The sequence below is a fragment of the Macaca nemestrina genome, chromosome 15 (genome assembly GCF_043159975.1).
Source record: "Macaca nemestrina isolate mMacNem1 chromosome 15, mMacNem.hap1, whole genome shotgun sequence".
NCBI lineage: Eukaryota > Metazoa > Chordata > Mammalia > Primates > Cercopithecidae > Macaca > Macaca nemestrina.
The window spans coordinates 92,066,983-92,088,285 of record NC_092139.1 but is presented as its reverse complement, the minus strand read 5'-3'; the positions used below and the strand labels follow the sequence as shown (position 1 = coordinate 92,088,285).

Below are 21,303 nucleotides of genomic sequence, written 5' to 3'. Positions count from 1 at the left end.
CAGGCAGGTCTATAGCCCATTCTCCATCCCTTCTTCCTTTGTTGTCTTATAGTCAGCAGTGTCTGTTGTTTTCACTTTTATGGTAGGGTGTTTTCAATGTTAGCTCCACCTTAGAAGTGACAACATGTGGCATTTGGTGTTCTGTTTTTTCCTTACTTCTCTTTAAATAATGGTCTCCAGCTCCTTTCATGTTGCTGCCAAGGTCATGATTTGCGTCTTTTTTTTTTTTTAAAGCTGCCTAGTTTTTTGTGGTATATATGTACCCCATTTTCCTTTTCTGATCCACTGTTGATGGATATCTAGGTTGATTTCACGTGTTTGCCATTGTAAAGAGTGCCGCCAAGACCGTTTGTGTGCATGTGTGTTTTGGACAGAAGAATTTATTTTCCTTCGTGTATACCCCAGTGGTGGGCTTGCTGTGTCAGATGGTAGTTCTGGTTTAAATTCTTTGAGCAATCTTTGAAGTGCTTTCTATGGTGTCTGAACTACTTTGCATTTTCACCAAAAGTGGACCAGTGTCCCCTTTCTCTGCTGCCTCGTTCGTGTCCTTTTTTTTTTTTTTAACTGTGTAATTGCCATTCTGACCAGTGTGAGATGATAGCTCATTGTGCTTTTGATTTGTATTTCTCTGATAATTAGGTTTAGCATGTTTTCACATTCATTGCTTGCTTTTACATTATCTTTTGAGAAGTGTGTGTTTATATCCGGTGCCTATTGATGAGTTATTTGGGGGGTTTTGCTAATTGATTTCTGTAAGGTCTTTCAGGTAGATTCTGGATATTAGGCCTTGGTCAGGTGCATAGTTTGGGAACATTTTCTCTCATCCTGTGTGTTGTCTGTCTACTCTGTTGGTAATTTCTTGTGTTGTGTGGTGGCTCTTTAGTGTATTAGATGTGGGAATTTCCTGGTCTCACATATACTTCAGCATTGTTTCTTTCTATGTGCTTAAAACCAATTTGCTCTATAGTAAAGGTTTACAACTAAAGAGTAGAGTGGGACATTTTGATCCATGCATATGTACCTTGTGTAATGATGAAAGCAACGCATTGACTGTCTCTATTACCTTGTGTAGTTATTATTTGTTAGTTCTCTGTGGTTGCAATATTCAGAATGCTTCTTTTCAGTCTTTTTTGGAAAATATGGTAGGATACTGTTAACTCTGGACACCTGCTGTGGAGTAGAATGGCTAAATTTATTCCTGTCATCTGAGAGTAACATTGTGTCCCCTTTGCAGTCCTTGCCAGGACTTCCCAACCCACAGCCTCTCTTCACCACTGTGGAACTTTCTACTTCTAGGGGATAAAGTCGTTTAGAGAGGAAGTTGATCTCATTCTCACATGCATGAAATCATGCCGTGTTTGTCTTTCTCTGCCTGACTCATTTCGTTGAGGGTCATGTCCTCCAGGTTTCTGCATGTTGCTGCAGGTGACATGGTTTCATGAATTTCTGTGGCCGAAGAGGATTCCATTGTGTACTGCAGTTTTTTTATCCCTTCATCTGTGCACAAACAGGTAGGTGGATTGAATAGCTTCGCTATTGTGAATAGTGCTTCAGTCGCCATAGGAAGGCCGATATCTCCTCAACATAGCAGATTCTATGTGGTTTCTGTTTATAACCAGTGGTGGGATTGCTAGGTGAACGGATAGTTGTAAAATGTTTAAGACACCTTCAACTGTTTTGCTTCATGTGTATAGTAACGTATAAAAGTGTCTTTTTCTGCTGTTCTGCATTGGCCACTGCCTGTGAACGTATGGGTTTTCTGTTGTTTTTGGTAAGTTTCATTCTAATTAGAGTGAGACACATCTGAGCATGGTTCGTACTTAGACATTTGTGTGAGGATTAGTGAAGTTGAGCAGCTTCTCTTTGACCTGTCAGTGAATTTCGTGTTTTCTTTTCAGATGTGCCTGTTCAGGATCTTTGCCCAGTTTTAGCTTGGGTATTAGGTTTTGTTCATTTTCCCAGTTAGAGTAGTGTTAGTTTCTCATGCATGTTAGATAACAACCCCTTTCACAGGTAAGATTCTGCTGAACTTTCTCTCAATCTGTAGGATGATTTCTTTAATGGTTCATTGTTCCTCTTCCCCATGCGTAAGCTCTGAAATGATGTATAGTCCCATGTGTTTGTATTCATGTTTGTTAGCAGTGATTTTTGTGTCCCATCCAAAAAGAACAAAAATTAAGAAAAACTATTGCCAAATCAGTTGCATGGTCTAAGGGTTTCTTGCCGTAGATAATTTTTGCTTTTGTTTTCTTTCTTTTTTGCAAACTGCATGCAGAGATACAAGTTTTGCTGAGATACAGACTCCCACTTTTCTTATAGGAGCTTTGTGGCTGCAGGATTGGTTTAGGTGTTTATTTTGTGTTGATTTGGGGGTATTTTCAGACCCTGAAATGTTTCAGACCCTGAAATGTTGACTTCTTTGGCTTGTTTTTTCTCTGATATAACACACTGGTGGTTGTGTTCAAATTAAGCCATGGGACATCCTTTTCGATTCTGGGCTCAAATGATTCTCTCCTTCCTTGATATTCACTTAGGGGAGAGGTGTCAGAAAGTCTGGGAAGATCCATAGTGGAAAAAGTTTATCTGTATTTCATGGAGACTGATGGCCAGCTCCCTTCTGCCCAGGACTTCGGGAGAAGGCAAGCACTACCGATTGCTGAAATACCTCCCATCTCCAGCCCTTCAGTAAATATTTCAGTGATTCATTAAATATTTAAATTTTAAGACAGAGTAACCCAGTGGAACTCGAATTTAACTAGAATTTAAATTTGAGAGTAGCTGGTCAGTAGAACAAGTGTGGTAGATTGGGTAACATGCTCTGATTTTTAAGGGTTTTGCTTTGTTGTGTTTTTTGTTTTCCTTAAACAGAGTTAACACTAATTAATTAGAACAGAGAAGGAAAACATTAAATGGTTGGCATGTGTAACATAAACGCTGTTGCATGACTTGTTCAGCCGTAGCCTCAATTTGACATACTGGACTATGAATCCTGAAGACTGGTATACAGTTACTGCACCGCGGTTACTTTTCTCATTCCAACAACTATAGAACATTTTGAATAGTGTTTAAAAATTTTATTTTAATGAAAGTTAAGAAAAAAACCCTTACTTATACACTAAAGAAAATAAACATAAAATGGTCTCCCGCCTGCCTGGCAAAAGACCCATGGCCTGATCCTGGCCAGGAGGAGCAGCTGATGTTGAAGAGCAGGGGCCAGATGCAGCTGAGCTGCCAGCCACCTAGATGTGGTTCCCTGGTGTCACGGTCTAGGTGAAGGATGTTGCAGAGCCAGTGTTCTGACCAGCATCCCGGTGGGGTCCCAGCCACTGCAGGATGTTACTGGCCTACTGTGATTCGGGCTCCAGCTGGCAGGACAGCTTGTAGCTGCAGAACAGTGAGGCAGCTGTGAGGCCACCATGAGCCACACATCAGGTCCCCTCTCAGTGCCTGCCCAGCTGGAATCCTGGGTCCCCAGCGGTCCCCATGCAACAGGGCTTGATGCTGGCAGTGGAGTCATGGCCATAGGCTCTCTGCTGCTGTCCACAGGAGAGCCTCCTCTAGGCCAGGTGGGGTGGCTGACACCTCTACTGTCAGTACTTTGGGAGACTGAGGTGGATGGATTGCTTGAGGCCATGAGTTTGAGACCAGCCTGGACAACATTGTGAAACCCCATCTGTACCAGAACAACAACAGCAGAACAACAGGATATGGTGTCTGTACAGGCTGTACCACGTCCTGGGACATGGTGTACTGCAGTAATCCCAGCTGCTTGAGAGACTGAGGAAGGGCTTGAGCCCAGAAGGCAGATGTTGCAGTGAGCAGAGATGGTGACACACTGCAGTGCAGCCTGGGCGACAGAGCCAGATCACATTAAAAAAAAAAAAAAAATGGAGAGCCTTCTCCCACCCTCTGCCCGTCTGCTAGGCCCTCACCTCTCCTTGTCACTGAGCTGCTCCATTCTTGGGAAATAGGTGACAAATTTCTCAAGAGGCCGAAGCCTGTAATTCATGGCAGCCACTTGGAGCAGCTGCATTTCCTGCAGAACTCGGACCTCCTAGAGACAGAAGGTAGGATGCTGACAGGGCCTGGGTGGAAGATGCTGAGAGCACTTTTGGTAGGCAGGGAGAAGGGGCTGATCCCTCGGGCAGTTTTCTGAGGGGGCCCCATGCAGCCCCCAGCCTGTTCTCAGAGTTGGATGTAAAAAGCCCCTCCTGCAGGAACTGGTCTTTGATTTCATTCCATTTCCCGCTTTCTCCACTGGGATAGGTCTCCTCCTCCTGTGTGTGTCAACCCCTCCCAGTAAACCTAAGATGTAGAGGATGGAGCCAGGGAGTGTCCTGTCCAAGGTGGACTGTGACGTCCACATCCCCACCCTCATGCAACGTGAGTGCCCCAGCTGCTCACCTTCCTCCTCTTGTTGCTGTTGCCCTGGAAGGCAGACAGAGTCCATCAGAAAGGTCCCTGGCCCACAAGCAGCCCCACCGCACCCCTTCCCATGCTGCATTACTGCCAGGGCCACCAGAGTCAGGGGATGTGCACATGACAGGACTTGGATCTGCCCCGGGCTCCGGGCTCTAGAGCAGGGGCATAGAAGCTGAGGCTCAGGGACTTTCTGTCCCAACCCTCTGTGATAACAGACAGGGAAACTGAGATCTCACATAGAAAGAAAGCGCTCAGTGACCCTGGAACTGCCTGCCCTTGGAGAGGCTCAATTTCACTGGCCTGTTACGGGACTACTCTAGGGAAAGGCTAAGTCCAGCTCAGCCCACACCTCAGCAGCTTTGCAGTCAGGCAGCTCTGCAGCTTCACCACTCGGGAATAGGGACTGGTGGCTGCTATGGAGCCTCTGTCAGTCAGAGGTAATGAGATGGGCCTGACACCCCCACCCACAGGAGCAGCTGTGAGGCTCTCAGGAGAGGAGGTTTGGCAAGGGCTGAGATCTAAGGGCTCCGTCCAGGACCCTCTCCTCCCTCAGGATCCTGGTTCCCAACAGCCTGCCCCAGGCTCACTCACATCCAGATCGTCTGGGATGGCCGTATCCAATCTGTGTAACTCAGTCAGAAAATCCCCCAGGAAGGGGACCACTCCCTGTGCCAAGGAGGGGTGGGAGGGGGGAGGTGTAGTGATGATGAGTATTGACCCTCAGGTACCTGCCCAAGGTCCTGTCTCATGAAGTCCCACCAGCCCCTGTCTCCCAGAACTCCCCTCTTCAGGTCTCCCTGTTGGAGCAGCCAAAGACCCTCCACTGCCTTTCCCAATTCTCTGCCTCCTCTATCCCACCTGACCCCCAAGCTAGCAAGCACTCCTAGTTACCTCTATGGTGGGATTTTAAGAATTCACAAGGGCGTGTGGTCCCAGTCTTATCCTTCCCCGCATCTACTCTGAGTCCAGCTTTCCCAGACCCTTGCTCTGGTCTCTCAAATGGAGGTTTTCCAGGCCCAGTGTCCACAGGAGGACAGGACTGGAGAGTAAGTCCTTGCAGTCTTCACATGGAGGCCTCCAGCTGGCAGGGAAGGGAGCCCTGTCCTCTGATCCCTTGCGGCCTCTCCACACCAAAGGCTCACTCACCTTCTTCTGCTTCCGCAGCCTCATCTGGGCTCTCTGGGGGTTCCTCTCCTGGGTGGCCACCTTAAAGCTCCCCGCCTGCCAGGTGCCAGTGACGGAGACAGTGAGGCTCTCCTCTCTTCCCCCAGTTACACCCCAGCCACCCCACACTTGGATCCCCAGGGACTGGCGTGAGTCACCTGGCACGGTGCTCATACCACTGGCCAGCTCCACACTCCCTGTGTGTGTCACCCACTCATGCAGCCGGGCCTCCCTGAGACTGTTTCCTCTTCTGTAAAGAGCAATGAAAACCACAGCTACCTCACAGGGCCTCCTGAGTACTGTTTCCTGTTGCCATTGTTCTCCCCCTCATCCCTCTGAGGAGGAACCAGGCATGAGCACCAGCAAATTATTTTCTTTTCTTGAACCTCATTTCCATCCTGTGAGGGCTGCACTACAGGCTCAGCATCCCTTCATTTTCCAGATGAGGAAACAGAGACCCAGAGTGGACAGTGACTCCCCAGGGACCCGAAAGAGAAGGCGCCTCCTCCCCATCCTGGAAGCTCTGTCCCGCTGCCTTCTCCCAATATCCCAGCACCACTACCCATCAGGGTCATGTTGTCTGGAGTCTCTGAGTGTCTCGGTCTCCAGCCAGGCACAGTCGTGATGGGAAAGGGACAGGGTATTTTAGGAGACCTGGTTAAGTGGCATCTGCCTATCCGAGCCCCACTGGAGTCTGTGCCACACAAACTGGGTTTGAGCTATGCCAAAGGTTTTGCCTCGCCAACGATCCCCCAGGGGAGTTCCGTGCACAGAACTCTCTTCCTCCACTCAGGAAGTGGCCTCCTGCGGTGCCATTTCTGACTGACATGGCGGGGTTTTCCCGAATCCTGGGTGGGGTGACAAGTTGTCTTCCCGTTTGCATGGAATATTCTGAGATCTGGTCAGGGAGGATCCCCTAGGAATGCACGAATCCCCCAGATACTTGTCATGAGCATGTGTCACTGCTAACTGGTGAGAATCCTGTGACATGACCGTTTTCGGGTGTCTGCAAAGGGCAGAGCAGGGAGTCCCAGGAAACACGTACATCTATCCCGAGTATGCCCATTGGTACCCAAAGCTGGGGGGCCCACTGGACTCCCTGGCACATGAGCTTCCCCTGTTGTTGTTCCCCCTCTCCCCCAGTGTGGGCAGAGGCCACTGCCTTTGGAGATGCGCTGCAGACAGAAGCAGCAGCAGAGGCCTGGCTTCCTGAGGAATTGCTTTCTAGTTTGAGGAAGAAAGAAAGTCCCACCTACCATGACCACCCCCTAGCCTGGAGGAAGCTCCATGCCAGCAGCACTGACAAGCGCGGAAACCAGAGCCCTGCTAATGCTGCAGCTCATCACCCCCACTCCGCAGCCCAGCAGCCATTGCCACATCCCATTTCCAGGGCCTCCTGCCGCTGTGCCCCCACGTGCCTGTGGACCCACACACCTCTCTTCCTATTGGCCCAAGGTAGGCATGGAGAGAATTTTTCAAGTCCCCTTTTAGTAGATAAGTCAAAAGAAAATAACCACTCCACACCAGGTCCAATGCCCTTCCAAACTCAGTCTTTCCTCTGACCCTTAAACACTTCTGCATTTCCCAGACTCCAGTGTACCTTGATCAGCAGGTCCCTCTTCACTGCAGTGTCTTTTTTGCAGAGTTGTTTTAGATGTTTTGTGCTTTTGCTATGGGCAGAGGAAAGAAAGAAAAGCAAATTTGGGAATAAGCGGAGAGATTTGTGAGTTCCAATCCAATCCCTTTTGTTTGAAAACCCAGAGAATCCCAACTTCATGGGTGAGAGTTTCCAGTAGGGTCCTCTGATGACAAGGGCTCCAGAGGACCAGGGTGTGACCTGTCATGCTCCTCCCTTGGCCCATCTCCACTTCACATGAGCCCCTGCGTGTTCACAGTTAGCTTCCAGCTGGACACAGTTCCACTGCTGGGTATAAACACCTGACACCCTCCAGTTGGCTCCAGTCTGTTCCTGATGGTTAAAAATCCTTAGTCCTGAGTTGGAAATCCTTGCTTAGTAGTCCAAGGCAGCTTGGTGACCACACCCACCAGGCCATCCCTGCCTCCAGTGTCCCTGGTCTCCAAGAACCTTTCAGAGTGGTTGAAGGCACATGGGGAGACCTATGGGTCCCTAGGTCAACCCTGATGCTCCCGTGGAGGGAACCCTCCTCACCTGGACACTGCTGCCCATGTCTCGTGTAGCCGATATATTGGTTTGCTACACAGAGCAGAGACGATGGCGTGCACCGAGGAGAAGTTGTTGAGGCGTAGGCACTCCTGGAGAGGGAAGAGTGAGCTGTGAGGTCCACAGTTGGAGCCCGGCCCACTTAAGCCACAGCCCGCTGTGCTGAGATCTCCCTGCCTGGACGAAGCAGAGGCCCAGGGAGCCTCAGGAGGGCACTACGGGGGCCGAGTGAATGTCACTCATCTAGGAGGATTTTAGTTCAACCCAAGGAAGATCCCAGGTCAGAAGTGAGCAGCCACCACTGGGCCATGGGAGTCAAGGTCTGTGATAAGAAGGGGTTACATGATGTCCAGGGCTGAAGCCAGACATACAGATGCCAATCCTGAAAGCTGTTGGAGGAGAAGAGGCAGTTCCCCATTTTTAAAGAGGAAATTCTCAGGCCCAACCATGGCTTACCCTGGCCACCTTGATCCAGTGCTCCACCACCCTGGCCCTGTCCCGGCCTGTCATGCCATGGTTCCCGAGGCAGGAGGTGGTGACGCAGTTGGTGAGCCTGTTGAAGTGTGCGATGGTCGCATGAACTGTGGGTGCCACGTGCTCATTCCCCTCCTTAGCTCGTTGGCCCCAGATGGAGCCCAAGCATTCGTAGAGCTCCACCTTCTTGAACAGCTCCTTTGGGGGAGGAGGAGAGTGTCATGGACAGAGCACACCCCAGCTCAGAGTCACCCACAGTCCCAAGCAGGGACTGAGCTCACAGTCATCCATGGTCTCTGGCAGGAACCGAGCTGGAGTTCAGAAAACTTTAAAATGGGCTCCAGACATATGGGAGTCCCTGGGTTTGATTTTCTGCCCACTGAGGGCCCTGAGTGCATCATGGCCCAGAACCCAACAAAGGTGGGAAGAGAGAGTGACATTTTCTCCCAGGCCATCCGCATTCCAAGGAGTAGAAGGTGGCTCAGGCCTTCCCGTCCTGAGACCTCGTCTTCCTCCCATCCCAGTCAGCCCTGTACTCCTTCTCTCCATACCGGTGCACTTTCCTTGTGGCAGCTGCAACTATGGGCTCTGTTTGGGTGTCTCCCATAGAATCGAGTATGCATCAGGCACCTAATAAGCGCTGAAGGTCATGAGGCTCCTAAGTGGCTGGGTGAGTGACCCATGGCCCTGCCTGCCCCTCATTGAACACCTGCCCTGTCCTGCTTTCTGTCCATCCCCTGTCATTCGGTCTGCACACTCTGTGGAGCTAGCACAGGCGATGTGCCATCTCTGCTGTCCACATGCAGACAGGGAAGGCTTGTGCGTGAGGAAACTCATCCAGATCCCATGTTTGGTAAGAAGTGGGGATGACATTCGTCCCAGGGCATTGGCCACTCCTCGGGTAGAGGCTGGTCTGAGACAGCTAGTGCCAGAGGCACAGCCTGCAAAGCCCAGCTGCTCACCACATCCATGCAGGTCAGCTGCTCTGCCAGCAGCCTGGGAGGGAAGGTCGTGATGTCAGGCATCTCCTCAAGTTGGTTCTTCACAGTCCCAGAAGAGGGACTGGGGGACTCTGAGGCGGACTGTGGCTCCAGCAGTGTTGCTGGAGGGGACCCTTCCCCTGGTGCTGGTCCTGGTGCTGAATATAGATATCCTGGTGCACCCAGGGCTGCACCTGACTCTGGTTCCAGAGCAGGCCCCACGTCCGCCAGCAGTGGTGGTGCTGGCTCCAGGGCCGGCATTGTTAATGCGTGTTGCCCAGGAGGTGGAGCAGGATCTGGAAAAGGAGAAAAGGTCATGACACCAGTCACTTTTCACTGGGCTTTCCAAGCACAGAAATGACCGGATGAAATGTAAGGGAATTGTAACCCCACAACACCACCCCTGGAAAGTCTTCCAGACTGCAAGCCACCTCACCATCTGGCTTGGCCTCGTTGGGCTCCGGAAGCACCAACTGGCCTAGGACAAGTTCCTGATGGTCCTCCACGCCCAGTCCAGGCCAGGCGAAGTTCCTGAAGGCCAGCTTTATCCGGAAAGATGACCGTTGTGGGGGCTGATAGCAAACTGAAGAGTTTTCAAGGGGCCAGGTGAACAGAATGGAGGTGATGGTGCTGGTAATGGAGTGGACAGCTGAGTCAGAGGCCTGGCCTTCTCCCATATAACCCTCCAGGGCACACTTGCGTGGTTCTGGGTCCCTGGCATGTTGCTGCCTGTGTAGAGGACAGCCCCACCCTTCCCCAAGCCGTCAGTGCTGTCCTGGAAGGGGCAGACCTGGCCACGCAGCAGGGCTGTACAGACCCTTGTGCGCCCCAGTGTCCCACTGACATTCTCTTCCCAAAGGCCCTGGAGCACAGCCCTGTGCACCTGGACACTCAAGACTGCAGCTCCAGGCTGATTTGTGAGCAGGTTGCTCATCAAGCTCCAGCTCTGGGTCCCCTGGTCCTGGGGTTAGGAGGGTAGGGGCAAATATTGGCTGCAGGAGGACAGGTAGAGTTGGGAAGCCACGGCACGGGGCATGGGTCTCTCAGCGGACAGCTGAGACCCCAGCCTTCCCTCTCCTTTGCAGGGCACCTAAGTCTCCATATACAGAACTCACAATTTACTTTTTGTGGGGGAAGTCTCCAGATGTCAGCCTTCTCGTGGGAATTATAAGAAGTATGAGCCCCAGGACTCCTTTAGGGTCTCCCCAGGCAAAGGCCACATCTTTTACCCCATGTTTTCTGGATGAAAAGGCTCTTTAGAACCCTAAATCCACCCAGTTTATACTTGTTGCTGGGCTCCATCATTCTAGTCAGAATCTGGGAGGATGCCACCATATGTAGATGAGGCCATGAGGGTTTCACCTCTAACTTTGTGTAGATAGGACCTGTTTATTCTGTCTCCTGTGAGCACCTGACTCTCAGTAAGTCGAGGCCCAGGGATTGTCTTCTGCTTTATGAAATTACGCCAAGTCACAAGAAGAACGATGCACAAATAAGGTATTTTGTATGTATGTGTTGAATGAGTGAGCCCCAACCATTGGAGAACCCCAGTGAGCCTCTCCAGACATCTGAGTGGACCTGTGGTTCCTCTTTCAGCACCAAGGGACCCCTCTTCTGTCTGTGTGAAGGAGAAAGACCAGCCAGAAGGAATCTCAGACATGTTTTACCAATGCCATCGTAGACTTGCTTTCTATGTGCTTTTCCAAACAGCGAGGGATATGGGCCACTGAGGCAGAATGCTGAGAGCTACTTCAGTGAGTGGGAAGAGAAAAGTAATAAACGTGAATCACAGCACCCCCAGCAGATATCCAGAGTTTTAGACTCTAGGGACCCCTTTTTTTGCCGTGTCTTAGATCATTCAGTCCCTACAAGAACCCTGTGAGGTTCATCTTCTCACTGCTCCCTGTTCCAGAGGAGGCAACCGAGTCTCGGAGAGCTGCATCTTCAAGGCACAGCCAGTAGGGCACAGAGGCACTTCCGTGCCTTGGAGGGGATGGACACTCACCTTCTAACCAGTAGTTCCAAAAAGTGTGGCACGGTGATAAAGTCCCAGGAGGGGCCCAGGCAGGTGGCATAGGAGGAGATGGGTTTAGTTAGCAAGGCTGGAACCAGGGAGTCCAACAGCTTCTCCCCTGTGCCGGGCTGGAAAGTTGACATCCTGCAGATCTCATTTTCATACTAGGGGGACAAGGAGGGACGTGGGAGTCAGTGGTAACACCATGAGCCACCAGAGGATCGGGATCTGGAAGTCACACCAAGAAGCACCAACCCTTCAGGGACTTGTGCATGTGGTGCCCATGGTGAAAAGGGTTCTAGGCTTTCAAAGTAAAATTGCATGTGAGGATGGAGAATTGATAAAATGATTCACTCCTTCAAGGCATTGACACGCTGTTTGTCATCTGTGGGGCAATGGCACTTTGTGTATCAGCAGCCTGCATGAAGAGCATCATCCCTGTAATCCTCACAAATCATCCTCATGATAGAGAAGAGACATGGGCTTTTGGATGTCACATGGATGCTGAGCAGCACTTGGGTCAGAAGTGAGCACCTTCCACAGGGAGGACTGGATGAAATTCCCTGTAGGCCACCTGAGGCTCCACTTCTGATATGGAGGGGAAGGGCTTGGGGAGGTCTCGTCCCCTCCTCATTTTAGCAACAGCACACAGGACAAGATGCTCTAGAAGAACCCTTTGACTTAAAGGGATGTCATTGTTTTTGTTCCTTTAACATGAACATGAGTCTGGAGAAACAGCTATGGCCATCCCAGCCCTGGCCAAGGGGAAAATGCCAGAAGACTCCAGGGTGGGAGGAAGTGTATCCCAAGGCCCAGGATCTGCCAGGCGACTCGTGGAAGAGAAAACGCGGGCAGGTATGGAACCCGTGAAAGGTTACGCAAGTGTACGTTTGAAAGTGGAAATGAAACAACGTGATTTTCTCTGCCACACAGACAGCAGATTGGCAAAAAGTTAAAAGCATGTTAGTATTCAGGGGAGGCTGTGTTCAGAGAAGCAGCTACCTTCAGAGGCTGAGGCTGCTGGTGACCGTGTAACCAGCTGGAGCCCTTTTGGAAAGTCAACTGGCTAGACTTGTTGAAACTTGCTATCTGCACATCCTTTCACCCAGATTTCCCTTCCCGGGTATCTGTCTTCCACAGGGGATTTGTATATTTTATGGGTTGAATTGTGTCCCCTCCCCCAAATGTAACCGTTTCTGTTCTCAACCCCAGAGACTCAGAATGTGATTGTGTCTGGACACAGAGTTCTCCAAGAGGTAATTCAGGTGAAGTGAGTTCATTAGGGTGGCCCCTAAGTTAATATGCCTGGGGTTCTTACAAGGAGAGGTGGTGAGTGCACAGAGAAGTTGGAGAGAAGACCCTGTGCTGACCGAGATAGAAGTCAGCCATCTCCAAGGCAAGGAGATTGGCCCAGAGAAACCACCCCAGTCTGACAGCTTGACATTGGACTTCCAGTCTCCAGTATTGTGAGGAACCAAATTTCTGTGATTAAGCTCTGCAGTCAGCGTGCCATGTTATGGCAGCCCTGGGAAACTGCTCCAACCTATTAGGACACACATAGGATTATGCTCCCTGTAGAAAGGCTTCCTAGAAAGGGAATTTTATCACTATAGGCTCCACCGGCACTGAGAGGCTGACCCACTGTGGAGCATGGCCTCCCTTAAGCAATATTACAGTGAGATGCAAGGGTATAGTTCCTGCCTGATGGGCCTGCAGGGATGAGTTCTGTGAGATGGCGCTTTAAAGACAAATGCATAGAGTAGCTTCACCTTCTTTTCTTGTAATCAGTGTCCACCCCCACCTTGTTTGTGTAGAAGTATTGGATTTTAAGTCCTGGAGGAGGTCTGGCAGGGTAGTGGAGATGCTTGTTGCCGGAGATACACTTACGGTGGGGAGTTAAAATGATAACGGTATGAGTATGTTGCTGTAATTTTACAATTATACTCAATTCTTGTGGCAACATGCTGAGATACTCCTGGCTTAGCGTAAAGTGAAAACAGATGGATTTTCTCTGATCTTCCTCTGACGGATGAAAGGGACTTTGCCTATAACCAAGTTGCCACTGGGGACTAATGGCAGCCAGATTCCTTTGGAAGAGAACACTGGGCCACTCAAGTGGGAAATCCCTAGGACAGAGCTTAGGGAGTCCCCATATTCATGTCTGAGTCCTGGGCCCACCCTGGTTTTCTGGAGTCCCTGTCTGTGGAGACCCTTCTGTACCCAATCTCACCCCAGAGCAGCACTGGCCGTGTTTGGTGGCGGTGGGCCCCTGCCCTTCTTTGAAGAAGTTGGAGAAATGGAATCCATCCAACAGCTCCTGCTTGATCTGCTGTGTGGAGCTCTGCAAAGAGAGGGCCCGAGAGCCGGGCCAAGAGGTGTCAGTGGCCTGCCTGGCTGACCCCACAGTGGCACACCCCCATTAGAACTCCTTCCTGGTGTCCCCATCCCCAACAGGATTTGGCACATAGGAGCATCTGCATAGACCTCCAACCAGAGAAGGTTGAGGTCTCCGGCAGATGAATTGGGATTCACATCTGAGCGGCAAACTGTGTCCTCGACACTGAACTTCCCATCCTGCCAGGCATGGTCTGGGCGGTGAACCTGACATACCTACCAGGCTCCAAACACCTGACAACCTACCTGCTCCTGTCCAGGGAGGGCCCCTCATCTCCTGTTTCCCCCAAACATATGGGGAGGGACTCGGTGCTGCCCTGATGGGCACAGCTGAGGCCTGGCCTGGACGGGCCTGCCCTGGGCCCTGTGTTACCTGTGGGTGCCTTCTGGCAAAGGGCCAGAGGCGTCGAGGGTGAGGGTTGAACCAATGTCTATATTCTTGAGAAAGACTCTCATTTTGGCCTCTTCTGCGACGAGGAGGTCGGCAGCACGTCGGGACACAGCAGGAGAACATGTTGTTCTCCGGAGTGTCGCCTGCCAAATGAACTGGAAATGGGGCTGTGTGTATAATATGGGTGCCTAGTTACCAGAATTCTAAGTTCTACTGGGGGTCTGTTAGCAAGGAAGTGAGGTCACATCTTGTAGGTTCCATCCTGTAAGCACCTCCTTTCCATAAGACCTACTCAAAGGCCTCACTGGGCTTCTGGCCGCTCACCCTCCCCTGTCAACTCCTTTACCTGTTCACCATTATGCAAAAGTGTGCCCCTTTAGCACCTTGGGAAGACCTGGATGTAACCAGGGTCCCAGGTTTGAGCAGCCAGTGCTGGGTCAAACAGTCTTTATCTTAGCAGTTGTGAGACCCTAGAGAACTCCTTTGGTGTTTTGGGCTCTCCCCACCTTGCACAATGGGAGTTATGCTAGCATCATAACCCTTTCTAGGGAACTCATGAGGTGTGTTTTAGAGAAATCTTAAAAAACTGATGGTGTGGTGGTCCCTGTAGATATTGCACATACTTCGAGATGGAAGAACTACAAGAAGGGGTGAGAGGTAGCATGGAGTACAACTCCAGTGGGCCTGGGGTCCACAGTGTGATCTCAAGAAAAGCTGCTTTTGCTCTGGGCCTCGTCTTTCATGCTGCACCAGTAGAGGTTGAGGTTAAATAAAATTCAGACATCCACCTGCTCTGACATTGCACCTTCCAGTGCCTTCACATTTTATTTAGACCCAGACCCTGTGCCTCATCTCAGCCTAGGGTGGGCAGCATCCACAAAGACAGCACTGAGGGATTAGTGACTCCCTTCTGAATGATGGAATACGACACAGATGGTGGAATAGCACTTCTGGGTCAGTTCAGTGTATTAGAGCAAAGAGCCATAGCCTGGGGAGGTCATCAAAAACAGAATTGTATTTCTCCCAGTTCTGGAGGTTGGAATTGGAGATGAGGGTACCAGCTTGGTAGGGCCTTAGTGAGGACATTTCTGCCCCACTCACTGAGCTTTTACAGGTGCTGTCTTTTCCTTGGAGGACGGCTCAACTTTAAGAGCATGGGTGGACCTCCCTTCAAAGCCCCGCTCCCACTTGTTGCTTGGTGGTCGTGAGGAAGTCATAGAACATCCCTGTGCCTGTTTTCTCCTCTGAGAAATGGCATTAGTGAGAATTGCTTCCATCTTAAACAGAGAATAAAGAATGGAAAGAAGTTAACTTAGTGCCATTGGGCAGAGAGTGAGAGCCCAGCAAACCAGAGAGATCAGCTTGCCCACATCAGTGGTGAGGAGTGCGGAGAGTGGGTGAGGCTGGGGCAGGAAGCAGGCCAGCCTGCCAGAGCCCAGGAACAGGTGAAGGGCAAGAGTGAGCTCCTCACCCTGAATTCTCAGGGGACACAGGCATGCAGGGGCTGTGGGGAGCACAATCATCAGGGCTGCCCTCGTTCCCCTGGTTCCCTCCGTATCCGACGTGGTCCCAGGGCCCCTTCTCCCTGTGTTTCCTCTCTGCCCTGCTTTCTTCCTGGCTGCCCTCCCAGGACTCATTTTTAGCCCTGGTCAGGTGGAGTCTTGAGGTAACTATAGGCCTGTTAATAACTCCTCAGAGGTTCAACGCGCCATTTATTGAGACCTCTGAGCTTATTCAGGGACCTCCTGCTGCTGGGACCTGAGAGAAGGCCGGAGGGAGCTGACAGTACAGTGGCAGTTTTCCCTGGGGTGCCGCTACAGGGCCCACTGGCAGGTATCTGCCAAACTCGAGCGTTGTTTTGGGTCTCTGGGGTTCTGAGGTGTGATTTCCCCTCTGAAGATCGGCTGAGCCCCCAGTGGGTGCCTTAGTCTCAGAAATGGGTCCCCCTGAGCTGGGGGCTGTGCTCTACCCTCACTTTCCTAGAACATGTCACACCTCGCCCTGCCCATTCTGGCTCCCGAAACCCAAAGAGAGGGTCTGTAGTAATTGCTAGGTACGAAAAGGCTACCAATAAGTCATAGGAAGTGTATTTACATAACGCAGTGGTTTTCAACCATTACTATACGTTTGCCTCAGCAAAGGCGAAATTTAAAAATGTTAATACTCTTAGTCACCCCACAGAGATTTGGATTTATTTGATGGGGCTGGAGACACAGGTATCTTTGGTTTTGTTTTGTTTTTTCTCTTTTGAAACAGGACCTTGCAATGTTTCTCAGACTGTAGTGCAGTGTCCCAATCTTGGGCATTGCAGCCTTGATCTGCCAGGCTGAAGGAATCCTCCCTTCTCAGCCTCTCACGTAGCTGGTACTATGGGCATGCACCACCATTCCATGCTACTTTTTGTGTATTTTGTAGAGGTTTGGTCTCACTGTTCCACCCAGGCTGGTCTTAAAAGTCCTACCCTCAAGCTGTCGTCCTGCCTCAGCCTCCCACAATGCTGAATTTATAGTTCTGAGCCACAGTGTCTGGCCCTGTTTCTTTTAAGAACTCCCTTAGTGTTTCTAATGGACATTCAAACAAAAAAGATTTTGTTTGCAGAGGGCTCGTGGAACACTACTGAGGCTGCATCTTCTTCACAGCCAACAGATTGTTTCCTGAAGTGTCTGCTTAGCAGCGCACAGGCTATTTATATCCTGGGTTTTGGGGAGTTGTTGGGTTTGGGGGCTGACTGGGGCATGAGTGTTGGCTGTGGGATCTGTCACAACCTGGTCCTATGGGACACCCAGTCTAGGATCCTCCTTCCCAGACCACCATCCTGCCACTCACTGCTCCTATGGCAGGAGACCAAAGGTCATGACCCCATGGTCAGAGACATCCAGAACAGGAATGAAGTTGAATGAGTCATGTGAGGAGGGGCGGGGCACAGCTGCTTCCTGGAAGGGTGTTGGGAAGTATTGGTCCATCAGCTATCACTTCCACCTGTTCTGTTGAATCCCAGCGATCCTCACCTGGAGTCTGAGTCTCAGAAGGGTGTGGCACCTGGGTTCTTGGCTGGCTGAGCTGGTGCTTTTGCAGCCATTTTGGGGCTCTGGTATGTGAGACCTGAGTTGCTTCAGGAAACCTTTGCCCCTCAGACTTCCTCCTGCTTAAGAGCAGAGCCTTTGTGTGGAGATCTGGCTGGCCTCTTTAGCGTCCAACCTGTCCTGTCCTGTTATGTCTGGGTTTGAGGTTGTGTGGAGGGACCTCTTCCCATAGAGGAGGCAAGGCCAGTCGTGTGGGTCAGAGCGAAGCATGGCGATCCCAGCTGACTGTGCCCGGCCTTTGACTGGAGGAGTCTGAGAATGATCAGGCCTGGGGAGCTGCCCTTCCTGGGAAACAGCATGTCTCCTCCCCTATTGTGGAGTTTCTGGATGTGACCCAGAGTGTGCTAGGCCTCCATCCATTCAGTGAAGATTGCTGGGCACTGTGGATACTGTGGAGGAGGCAGCAGTAGCAGCCGGCCTGCAGAGTGGGATGCAGTGCTGGAGGGCTTGAAGAGGAGGTGGCATTGTGATTGGTGTCTGAAGAATGCCTCCATGATAATGGAGTCAGTGCAATGTCCCAAAGACCAGGAGGGAGCAAGAGGAAAGGATGGCTCATATCCAGCTGCTGCACTCAAAAAAAAAAAAAAAAAAAAAAAAAAGAGAGAGGAAAGAACTGGCACCATCAAGGTAGGACAAGGGTGGCCTCTGGAGTGTTTTTTTTTTTTTTTTGCAATTGGGGAGGGGTGTGCTCAGATTTGCATGTGGATTGCCAGGGCTGTAGTAGGGAAACAGCAGGGGGGCTGGGACCTATGATTGGGAGTCTCCAGGTGAGAGGGTGGCCCGTGGGGACTGGGGGTCAGGTGAGGCTGGGAGTGGGGTATAGAGGCAGGAGCAGTTGGACAGGACCAGTCAGGATGCAGGGCGCAGACTCATCAGCGAGAGCATTCCTGAGCCCAGCATCCAAGAAGTGAGGGAGGTCGGGAAGGTGCTGCTACGAGGTGGAAAGAGGTCCCCAAAATCCAGATGAGAGTGATGAGAGCATGGCGTGCATGGAAAGTGCTGGGCAGTTTTGGCATCCGTGAAGTCACAGGGGGCTGTGTGTGAACAGGTGTGCTTGGGCATCCAGGGAGGCCTTGAGACAACAGCGGGTTGGCTTTCCTGGAGACCAGGCTGTGGGATAGTGTCAGGACTGGGGCATGGACAGTCTCCTTCCACCCTCAACCTCTCCTTGGAACTTTGAGACACTGCAGATAATTAGCAGGTGATGTGATAAATCCTACCTGTGGAGGGTGCCTTGGGCAGGGAGGACAGGGCGAATAGGAGGGTCGCCCTTTGGGCCCCTGCTCTGAGCTGCTCATCAGGAAAGGAGAGAAGCTCCTACAGCCCGGTGTCAGAGCCTGGTGAGACCCTGTGAGGCCTCGAAAGTAGCAGGTGCCTCCTACAGTCTGCGCGTGGCCATCTCAGGGAATCCACCCAGCAACTGTTCTAGTCATCCCTGCTCTTCAGGTAGGAAACTGAGGCCAGGAAGGGAAAGGCTGCTGCGATACCCACACTGTCAGTGGCTGGGGTTGTTTGAACCCAGAGACTCTAGGGCCCATGCCTCTGCCATCCTGCCTCTGGGTTTGATAGTTGGACTTGGTCCACCAAGTGCCAGGCCAGCCCTGTGGCTGGGTGCTCCCAGGCATTCACAAGCTGACAGTTCTGAAGGACCCACGCACTTGGCCGTGCTCCAGCCCGTGTCGTCACATGAAAGGTGGGTGCTGGAATAATAAATGCTGCAGATGGCACTGGGGGTGTTGGCCAGGCTCTGGGGGCACAGGAGCTCTGCCCATGCCCACAGTTGGCCTGTGCTGACCTCCCTCCATCACAACTGAGTGACACCAGCCCTTTCATTGAGCTGAAGTCTTCCTTCCATCCCTTCAGTGTGGTCTTTGTGGCTCAGAGAAGCTGTGGCCAGGTACAGGATCTGGGGTGGCTCCTGCTTCTCTGCTCTGTGGCCTTAGACAGTGGGCAGGATCTGAGGCCAGGCCCACCTGCAGCAGGTGTTACAAAGAGGCAAATTGGCGCTTAATGTTGGGAAGAACTCGCCAAACAACTACAGTCCCGCTGTCTTTCGAGGTAGTGAGCTTCCCATTGGGGATGCTATGTAAGCCGACCTTTCTGGGATGCTGGAAGATCAGAGACCAAACACTTGGGATTCTGTGATCCTCATATTGACTCAAATGCTATGATGCTTGGATTTGAAGTCAGTTCTATTTAGCCAGTTTACAAAGTATCTCCTTGGTGCAGGCCACCAGGGGAAACAAAATGTCTTGGATAATATTGGGTTTCGGGCTCCCAGGGGTCCCTGAGATGTTGTTCCAGTAGTTCTGGAGTATGGGCCAGGCGTGGCTTGCATCTGGACCTATCCGCATTGCTCACTCATTGTGTGCCTCATAACTGCAGTTCGGGATGTCACGCCCCCATACGCCCCCCCACCCTTCCCTACCATGGCCGTCACCATGGCCCACTGAGGTCCCAAGGCTTTCTGGTTGATTCCTGATACTCAGTGTGGTCAGTTTTCTGAGCCTGACAGTGGGGTGTGGCTTCAATGAGATGCCAGTTGCAGGAAGTGGTTTGCACAGCCTTCCTGGTTATCATGGGTCACTGTCTTGCTGAGTGGCTTTGGGCAGGTCCCTTCCCATCTCAGGCTGCAGGTTCCTATGCCTGGAGCTCCCTTCTTGCCCCACCACTGCCTTGTTTTCCCAGATACAGAGCTGGGGCAGATCCCAGCCCATTGAAACAGACAGGGCTTTGGAGGCCACAGTGGGCTCATTTCTCAGAGGGGCCGTGTGGCTGGACGCTGAGCCGGGCACTGGACTGGCCCCTTGAGCCCCCTGTCTGGGCAAGGCCCCCGAGGCACCGTGGGCTGCTGGTGCCAGTACACAGGGGTGATAAGGAGGTGAAAGTCACTGGGATGGTGGGGCGGCACTCCCCCCACCAGGCTGTGTTGGCAGCTGCCCCTGGCTGGAGGCCAACTTGGTCCTGGAGCACTCCTCAAGGAACAAGGACACAAGAGAGCCAGCTCAGCTAGCCTCCACCTAGTGCCCCAATCAGCGCTCCCTTCTTCCCATAATGCCTACCTTCTGCCCGGCTCCTGGAACTGGCCAAGGCGCTAATGGACACCCACCAAGGTCTTAATGAGTGAGCCAGGGTTAATGGTTACTGGGCCCGGTGACACATTCACCAGCCTCCCAGGGCTCTCAAAGTTCAGACTGGCCTGGCCTTGAAGGTCTTAGCTCAGCCACCTCCTTTTCCAACCTTGACACCTTGGGGCTCAGGAAGGGCCTAGGGTGGTCAAGAGGTCCCCTGTAGCCCTCACTCCTGGAAAAGGCTCCATTTCCTGGCCTTCAGGCTCAGGTCGTTCCTTCCACCTGGAAGGTCCTCCCCAAATCCAATCCCAGCTGGGGCTGGATTCCCAAGGCCCCTATTCTGGTGTCTGCCCCTTCCCTAGGGCCCTTCCCCCTGGGGTGACCATACTGTCTCATGCCCAGCTCTCTTGCCCAGGGCTCCTTGAGAGAAGAATCTGGAGGGGCCAGGATTTGATGGGAGAATGAATGATGGAATGAAAGAAGGAATTTAAGCATGTGCCTTGCTAAGAGTGACAATTCTGGCAGGTTGCTGACCATGTGTGGACCTCGATCTGAGGGCTGAGAGGCTTGGGCCTGCCAGCCCTGTGAGGGCACCTACCCCATCTCATTGAATGGGGCAGAGCAGGTAAGGGCGTGATGGATGGATGGGCCTCATCCCCCTGCTTCTACTGTCTGGGATCCTCCGTCAGCCTGTCTGCTCAGAACCCTGAAACTGGGGGTTGAGGAAGGACCCTCCTGGATCATGTGACTCCCTTCAGTCCAGGTGAGGGGGTTCCTTGGAGTAACAGCTCCTAGAGCCCTGCCTGTAGCCCTGCAAGTTGGGGAGAGGGCCTGTTAGGAGAGGTATCTCTTGCCCTGGGGTCGTAGAGGTGATCTAGGCTCCTCAGACCTTGTGGGGTCTCAGATGTTTACATCTCCAACCCCTCCTGGCGTGGGCATCTCTGGCTGCACCCCAGCTCTGTGGCCCCATCTCCCAGGGAACCTTCGGTCTAATCTACCTCCCACTGAAACCCGGCCTCACTCAGCCCTACCAAGGCCTTCAGAGCTCAGGTCTCTCATTCAGGGTTTGAGACCCCACCGGACTCAGACCTGCAGCTGTCCCAGGTCACATAGCCCCAGGGATGGGAC

At 51.9% G+C, this 21,303-nt stretch overlaps 1 protein-coding gene across 4 annotated transcripts; it reads right to left on the bottom strand.

The window, feature by feature from the left end:
* Positions 1 to 3,072: 3,072 nt before the first annotated feature.
* Positions 3,073 to 14,181, bottom strand: LOC139358695 (ral-GDS-related protein-like). 4 transcript variants are annotated; one of them, XM_071080232.1, is made up of 13 exons: positions 14,004 to 14,181; positions 13,467 to 13,577; positions 11,228 to 11,400; positions 9,659 to 9,852; positions 9,205 to 9,518; positions 8,225 to 8,440; positions 7,757 to 7,860; positions 7,187 to 7,256; positions 5,569 to 5,643; positions 5,014 to 5,088; positions 4,405 to 4,428; positions 3,933 to 4,054; positions 3,073 to 3,384 (listed from the first exon to the last, which is right to left on the bottom strand). In XM_071080232.1, the coding sequence occupies exons 1-13, from the start codon at positions 14,142 to 14,144 to the stop codon at positions 3,345 to 3,347; spliced, it is 1,659 nt and encodes a 552-aa protein (XP_070936333.1). In that variant the 5' UTR covers positions 14,145 to 14,181; the 3' UTR covers positions 3,073 to 3,344. The 4 variants fall into 4 exon arrangements, with proteins under 4 accessions (XP_070936333.1, XP_070936334.1, XP_070936335.1 ...); XM_071080233.1 differs by lacking the exon at positions 5,014 to 5,088; XM_071080234.1 differs by lacking the exons at positions 4,405 to 4,428; positions 5,014 to 5,088.
* Between the last annotated feature and the right edge of the window lie 7,122 nt (positions 14,182 to 21,303).